At 58.1% G+C, this 7,982-nt stretch overlaps 1 protein-coding gene across 3 annotated transcripts; it reads right to left on the reverse strand.

Annotated features, from left to right (window-relative positions):
- Nucleotides 1-913: 913 nt before the first annotated feature.
- On the reverse strand, nt 914-7,679 carry PPIF (peptidylprolyl isomerase F). Of its 3 annotated transcripts, none has more exons than XM_060642359.3 (6): nt 7,371-7,679; nt 6,103-6,133; nt 5,515-5,603; nt 3,679-3,775; nt 3,078-3,153; nt 914-1,795 (listed from the first exon to the last, which is right to left on the reverse strand). In XM_060642359.3, the coding sequence occupies exons 1-6, from the start codon at nt 7,554-7,556 to the stop codon at nt 1,741-1,743; spliced, it is 534 nt and encodes a 177-aa protein (XP_060498342.1). In that variant the 5' UTR covers nt 7,557-7,679; the 3' UTR covers nt 914-1,740. The 3 variants fall into 3 exon arrangements, with proteins under 3 accessions (XP_060498342.1, XP_060498341.1, XP_078290596.1); XM_060642358.3 differs by having other exon boundaries at nt 914-1,876; nt 7,371-7,677; XM_078434470.2 differs by lacking the exon at nt 7,371-7,679 and adding an exon at nt 7,039-7,122 and having other exon boundaries at nt 914-1,876.
- Nucleotides 7,680-7,982: the final 303 nt, after the last annotated feature.

Raw genomic sequence — 7,982 nt, forward strand, 5'->3', positions numbered from 1 at the left:
ACCCACTTATAAAATGTTGGACTGGCTTGTGGACCAATTATTATCATCATCACCGTTATCACGAATACTGTTTGGCTCAAGAGCCCATCCTTCAAATGAAACCCCTTGCAGAGCTCCAATAAGAAAAAAAGTCATCTGCCTGAAAATGGGGTTCAGGGGCCCACATCCCTGGTCTCCCCATACAGCTGAGGGCCCCTACAGCTCTTGAAAATTGTTTAAACGCTGCTAGGCTAGCTAAGCTCCCAAAACACGCAGCCGAACTATGGAAACTGACATCAGGAAAACCCTCCATGACTCCAAACGACCCAACTCCAGCCACTGTGACCTCAGAATGACAGGGAGCACACATCACCAGACTGTAGGAACCCCAAGACGAAATAACTCCATTCACACTGCAAACGGAATGTGACTATTCTGTTATCCAGACTGTTCCATCTCTGGCTCTTTGAGTTCTTAATCCTTCTCTCTCACCCCCAATCTGCCATCCCCGTGACTTCAGAAACACCTAGAATTCCACATCTAAATGGCAAATCTAGGATGACGAAGTCCACACCTAGCTTTACATTTTCACAGATTCCTCCCTAAGACTTTGACACATGGACGATGTCATCGTGCTGGTGACAGTGTTTGTTACAGCGATGTGCCTGGTGCCACATTACACACTTTACACAGATCGCATCCGACTCTCCCCATTCTGTGAGCCCAGCATCACTGTTACCACGTTATACAGCAGAGGAAAACAGACTCGGGGTCGCCAAGAGGTGGGGCTGGGGTTCGGGGTGACACCAGTGCTCGCAGATACCCCGTGGGTGCTAAGAGCCCATGCCATCTATAAGGATGATGCTGGGACCCTCCGTGGCTGCTGGGGCGATGATAAACGCTGCTTCCTAAAGCCACCAGACACCAGACGATCTTTTATAGAAAATAGGATTTATTTTCACATTTAAAGTGAACACAAATAAAAGCCCCAAAGGTGTATCATATACATCATCAGATTTGTTAAACACAGAAAAATCGAAGCCCTCCAGAAAATACACGTCGACGGTCTTCCCGAGCACCAGGCACGCACACGCCATTTCCACTCTCCCCGACTTCATCGACTAGGCACAGCTCGCAGTGGGTTTGTCCTGGGTTTGTCTGCTTCTCCCCTCACGGACTCTCCTCGGAAACCGCGGCGGCGAACCAACAAGATTCACAGTGGCTGGGATAAAAGGCCTTGGCCGAGGACCCTTCGCAAAAGCCCCGATTACGTTCCAAAGGCCAAGCTCCGGGGTTCTGTGGCTTCTGCCACCAAGTGAGGTCATACCACGGCTTAGAGGGCTGTCACAGCTTCATCTCCAGTCAATCTTGTTAATTAAATTATTCCAATCAGAAGAGGATGTTCAACAGATACAGCGGCCCTTTTGCAGCGGCTGCCTTTCCCCCCTCGGTCAAGGAAAAGGCAGAACCCTGTAGCCGAAGCTAACCCCTCGCCACCCCCGATGTCCAAGGCACAGGTGAACGTGGGCTGAGGAATCACGGGTAAGGCCGGATGGCATCACGTCTGTGATGGATGGCCAGAAACGGGGTGGCGAGGGAGGGTGGACCCTGGGGCAGCGGTGCGGTGGGCCCCGTGGAGATCGGACATTCCTCACCGCGACGTGCAACAAGGACAGACAAGTCTGCTGGAGCCCGAGGCGGCCCCCAGGGGAGCCCAGGCGCGTGCAGCTGCCGCCAGCCTCGCGCCCTGGTCATGGCACCTCAGCTCAACTGGCCGCAGTCTGTGATGACGATCTTCTTGGACGTCTTCCCACTCCTGGAACCGAAAGATTCTATTTTCTTCACGACATCCATGCCCTCTTTGACATGGCCAAATACGACATGCTTGCCATCCAACCTGTGAGTTGAGTCAGGTAAGAACGAGAGGTAGTGTGGTGTCACCCAACATCGCGGTCACTTGGGCAGGGAACTCTGTACCAAAGGCAGCAACTGTGTAGGGAGCCTGCACTGAGAATCTGGACCCACCCCTCGAAGCTCCGGTATCAAGCCTTGCCGAGCTCCCCAAAACACACCGGAGGAGGCCTCCCTTCCAGGGCATATGCTCTGCCTCGCACGCCGGGTTGCCCTGGGCCACTTAACCTGAATCCTGGTAACTTCACCTATGAAAGGTGAGCTATTCTTGTCCGGCACAGGGAGGTAACGGGGTTATCGAACCACTCCCACGAAATGAGAGGTCCGTGTACGGTCACGAGTGGCAAGCTAAGAGCTGGGATAACGAGCGTGGTGAAAATAAGTCCCGAGAGGCTCTTGATTTGAGAGTTCCAAGGATTCAAAAGAGAGCTCGGTCAGTGCCAGCAAGGCCACCGCTGGCTACCCCCAAGGGCAGTAATGAAGGGGTTTCATGGAAGGAGCAAAGAGTAGGCAAGGCCAGCAGAGACCTGCTCAGCCCGGAAGGACATCTGTGTCCCTTCCGGCTTGGGGGTTAGAGATGGCTGGTATCTACCCACCACTCAGGTCTCCCTAAAGTCCTAGGAAATGGGCTTTATTAAGTCTTAGCTCCAGGCCAGCTATTGTTCCCTTGACCCTATATGCCTCAGGGCTGGGACACAGGCGGGCTTTGGGCAGAGGAACTTATTAGGTGGTGGGTAACCCAGCAGGGAAGACATCCCTAAAATCCATGGGCATGTGGGCAAGAGGGCTCCAAGGTCCGTTCCAAGCCTGACGTGAAACCGGGAAACAACAGGCCAAACTAAGCAAATAGGCTTCTACCACAGGCCATCTTGAGGCCTGAGAACTTCTGCTGCATTTTCCCAAGCGTGTTTGGTAAAAGTCCTTTTGTGCGTGTGTGCACGACGCATGGAGAAAATCCCAGCTGACAGCAACAATGGAAACCTGATAAAGACACACTTCCAAGAACACCCCAAATTCTCCCTTAGTCCTTCCATGAACTTTATCCTTCTCCCATACAGACACACAGCCCAGGAGAGGCCTACTGTCCCAGGGCACAGTCCGGCCTCACACTACCTTCCCCTCAGAAGCACACAACGCTTCCTCTCGCTGCAAGGCCACCCCCCAGGAGCCAGGAGCAGGGAACTCACCAGTCTGTCTTTATGGTGCAGATGAAGAACTGGGAGCCGTTGGTGTTGGGGCCTGCATTTGCCATGGACAGGACACCTGCACAAATAAGCAGGAGTGAGCCGTGCTGCCCCAGGAGGCGGCTCACCGGGGAAGTCATTCTAAAGAGCGGACAGTTCACACCCTGGCAAAGATGTTTAAGTCTGAAGATCCTGGAGCTGGAAGAGCAGAAGCGGGCCCAGAGGACGACCAGCTCCCCAGGGCCTGTCCACCTATGCTGCCACAGGGAGGAGAGGGCCTGGTGGAAGCTCCCCACGGCGGAGCCAGAACAGGACTTTTGCAGGCTGCCTCTCGGGTCTCCAACGTGACACGGGGCTGGGTTTTGCTTAAAGCCTTTCTCCCCCAGGTTCTCAAAGAAAGGCTTGTTTTTCAAACTGAGAGCTCAGAATGAAAAAGCTCCAGGAAAACCCAGCACCCCAACCCCGAGTGCTGAAGGCAGGGAGGCGTGTCGCCGGATATGGAGCGAGCAATGGTCGGACCGCAAACCTCCCAGGTGTGGGAGGCATGGTGGCGGCTGGTCAAAGCGCAGGGCTTTCCAACTGGGGAACGGCCGCCGCCACTCACCTGGTCCCACGTGCTTCAGGGTGAAGTTCTCATCAGGAAAGCGGCTTCCGTAGATGGACTTTCCCCCGGTGCCATTGTGGTTGGTGAAGTCGCCCGCCTGCAAGCACAGGGCACCTTCTGAGCGGTGGCCACCCAGAGCCGGCAGGGGGATGCCGCTGCGGGGCTGGGGGGAGAGCCCCCGGCGCACCTCGGGCCCACCCAGCCAGAAGCCCCTCAGGCGCAGGGGTCAGAAAAAAAAAAAAATCCAAGGATAGAAGGAGTAATAAAACGACAAGGAAAGCAAGCAAAAATAAAGCTTAGGTATGTTCTGCCATAACTACCTTGCCTTCCAAATGATTCACTTTTTTTTTTTTTACCTGGGCAAGTTTTTAAATGATTCTCAAAGGATCTAATGGCCACTCTGAGAGGATTCGTAATAACACAGAATTTTCTACCCACAACTCTTGGAGGGTAGACAGGGAGGTGGCCAGGGGTCCCCGTTCCCAAGTCCGATCTGTAGGGAGTGGCAGCAGCTGGCACATGCTAGGCCCCGCTCCCTGTCCAGCATCGCCCCCTCACCAGGCCCAGCGGTTCCCCTAAGTCCTGGAGACCCAGGACGGGGTCCCCCTAGGACTGGCATCCTTCCTCACAGCTTGCCTGAGGCTTCCCAGAAGAGCTGCCAGCCTCAGCCCCGGCTCCCTGCCAATATCTCTATCTTCTCGAGATCTGATCCTCAGGTGAGAGGGATAACCTGAGCGGCCTGACCTAAGCATCCACAAACGCCAGCAGGGTGTCCCCAGAGAGGGATGATTCAAAACCCCGGCTTGAGCTTCCTGGTGCCCCCAACTCATGCCTCAGAGAGTCTTCTGGCCTTGGAAGTCCCTGCCCCTGCCCCTGCCCGCTGCTATTCAGAGGAAGAGCCCAGCCTGGCTTAGGACCTCCACGTCAGCTCCCGCTTCATCCACAGCCCGCCGCAGGCAGAGCTGGGAAAGCCTCTGCAGCAGAAAGCCACAGGCTTGGCCAGACCTGTCCCCCAGCCACAGCCTCCCTGCCCATCCCTGCAGTCGCCACATTGAACACGTCAGCAGGCCCAGTCCCAACCCACCGCCACTCACAAGATGATGACAGCCCCAGGTCGGAGTGGAGGGAACGGGGGAGAGAATTCTGGGCTGGAAGGGCTTCAAAGAGGTCATGACATTCATGCCCCTGCCTCTATGGTCTGCTGGCCTCAACACATCAACCCCTGTCTTGGCAGGGTCTGACCGAACAGAGGACCCCTGGGGAGGTTCCTGCTGTCCACACCTGTCCCCAAACCTCTGATACAGCCAATACTGGTATTTGAAAAACAGGCGGCACAGGTGACTAATGAACACTCATCTGACCGAGAAAGATGCCCTTCTCCAGAAAGAGAAGCTCCGAGTCCAGACCTGTGTGTTCTTGTCTCTGCTGTCTTCTCCCTCCTCCTCTCCTATGCCAAGTGCTCAAGGGGACACAGTCAGAGACTGTCTGAATACGCTGGTCCTCCAAGGCCTGAAGATCTACCTGCCCCCGTCCCCCATGCATATCCAGACCTCAATGCTGGTTCCCCACCTCCACCCCCAACAGGCTCTGCCAGCCAGGCCATCCTGCCTCTTGCCCTGTGGCTCCACTGCCAGGGCAGGGAAGGGCTGTGGCAACCCAGACAGGCTCTGCTGTGTCAGGGTGAGAAGACAGGCCGACAGAGTCATTCGTCGCTCTCCATTGGGTATCTCCACACACCAGGCAGGTGCTCCCTCGTTAACCCTCAAGACCACCCTACGAGGCGACCCATCACCACCCCCCACTCACAAAAGAGGAACTGAGGCAGGGCCACCATACCTGGCACATGAAGGACGGAATCACTCTGTGAAAGGTGGAGCCTTTGTAGCCGAAGCCCTTCTCCCCGGTACACAGGGCTCTGAAGTTCTCTGAGGGTTGAAGGAACAGCAGGTCAAGAGCCGGGCCTCAACTGCAGGGTCACAGCTCATTCTAGCCTGTGCCTCTTCAAATCCTCCCTCCTGCCCCAGGAGGTGAGCAGGCCGCCTGAGTCTGTTCTGGCTGTATAACCCAGGGCAAATCATCTCCTTCTCGAAGCTCAGTGTCTGAGCCCTGTGACAAGAGCACATGCTCCTGGCAGGGAGTCCCCGGGCCACAGAGCCACTACCCTGTCCCCCTGGCCACCAGGAGGGAGGAAGTTGTCCCAGAGGAAGTTGACCTGTGCCTTCTACTGATTCTGAGGCTATAGTGGACAGGTGGGCAGGGCTAACATTGAGGCTCAGAGAGGGACAGAAAGCTGGCCCAGGATACACAGCAGGTGAGCCTCCTGTGGAGGCCACAGAGGTCCCAACTTCTCTCACCATCCCACCCACCTGGGCCCCTCCCTCCTCCTCCTAGACCAGACTCAGAAGACCCCCAGCCCCATCTTACCTGCTGTCTTCGGGACGACATCTGCCTTCAGCTGTGGGGAGAGAAGAGGGACAAGAGAAGGTGGTCAGTCCAGAGGCAGGTGACGGAAGGAACCTCCTCTCCACCCATCCCCCACAGTGGCTAAGGAGTCAGAGAGCGCACCATGGGCCACTCCATTCCTTTTGCTCCCAGCCCTCCACAAGAGGCAGCCGAGGAAGCTATCATTTCTGCCAGCTGCTTCCTGAACCCCAACTGGGAGGAAGCAGCCTCCGTTTCCTAATCTATAAGAGCTGACGATGCCATCCTGGCCTACTTCCAGGGGCAGAACTGGCAGAGCTACTGCAGTTGGGCCCCAAACATCAAAGCCTCAGGCCCAGAGAGGGGCCAGCCCAGCCCCTTAGAGAGGCAGGGGGGCGGGACGGTGGGTAACGGTAGGCTAGAGCCCCATCCAAGCCCACCTCTTGCCTCCCAGCCTCAAGAGCCACCCTGGCGCCACCCCATTAAAATAAATGGGACTAAGGAGGGTGCTCTCCATTTTCCAGAAGAGGAAACTGAGGCTTAACGAGGGCCTCTGGGTTCAAAACGAGGTCGGGCTTGAGCTACACCTGAGCTTCCGCTGCTACCTACCCCGCTATTTGTTTCTTTGTGAGTCAGGGGCAGGACAGGAGTGCCGACCTCGGGAAGATGGCGGGGTTAGAACTGGGGTGAAGGGCCCTGGGCACACTGACCCCGACTTGCAGGAAGGCCATCCTGGGTCAGCCTGGTGGCCTAAGGCCCGCCCCGCACGAGAGGAGGCGGGCCGCCCGGAAACCACCTCGGATCCCTCCCCGGCGCTCCGCAGGGGGCGCGCCCCACCGAGGGGGCGGGTCAGCGGGTCAGCTAGGCGTTAAGCAAGGGCAGCCACGTGAGCACCCGGCCCGCCCGCAGCCCGGTCCCCGGAGCACCCCCGACACCCACCTCTGAGCTCCGGATCTGGGAGCTGACCCCGCGAAGTCTCAGGCCCTCTCCCCTACCCCAGGACGAGCCAGCAGGGCCCAACTCTCCCAGTCTACCACCTGACCTTGAGCTTTCACCTCCACACGTGCCCCCCCCCCCCTTCCGCCTCCGAGGGGAGACCGGAAGAGACCGATCTGATGCGCCTTTCTAGGGATGGGGAAACTGAGGCCCAGAGCCCGGGTGTAGGGGGCAAGGTCACCCAGCGAGTCAGGCACGGAGCCGGGCCGAAGTCCAGCGCTCTCCGGGACCATCCCGGACGCCCAGTCCGGCGCGGCCCGGCCTGGTGCTCTCACCTCCAGCACCACGCGGCCGAGCGGCTCCCCGTCGGCGCCCACGTCCAGGTACACGAGCGGGTTCCGGGAGGAAGGGGACGGGTCGCCGGCACCGCTGCAGGCGCGGGCCGCGGGGAGGCGCAGCGGCGCGGAGCGCGGGACCCGGAGCAGGCCGAGCAGGCGGGGGCCGCAGCGTAGAGCCAGCATCGCGGCCGCAGGTCGGGGTGGGAGAGCGGCGGTACCCGCGGAGACTGTAACTGCGACAGTCACGCGCGCCCAGGGGGCCGAGTCAGCCGGGGCCGCCCGCCGCCGCCTTTATCTGCCGGGCCCGCCTCGCGGCCCCGCCCCCACCCGTCCCTCCGGGCCTGTCCGCGGGCGACCCCTGCCGGCCCCAGCGGTCAGCGCAGCCAGTGAGCTGCTCTTAACGCGTCCCCCACGGTGCCAGAGACCTGAGGGACAGACACGACCCAGCAAAAGGGGGTCGGTTCCATTCTGTAAGTTCCAACAGTATGAAAAAAGAGAGAGGGAAAATATGCTGAAACGTGGTTAGCTCCAAAAGATGAGCATCGCGTGTTTTTATTTGAATATAACAAAAGGCTACATTCGCCCTTTGTATAGGCGCCCCTCCACCCA

This window comes from Panthera onca, chromosome D2 (assembly GCF_046562875.1).
Source record: "Panthera onca isolate mPanOnc1 chromosome D2, mPanOnc1 haplotype 2, whole genome shotgun sequence".
NCBI lineage: Eukaryota > Metazoa > Chordata > Mammalia > Carnivora > Felidae > Panthera > Panthera onca.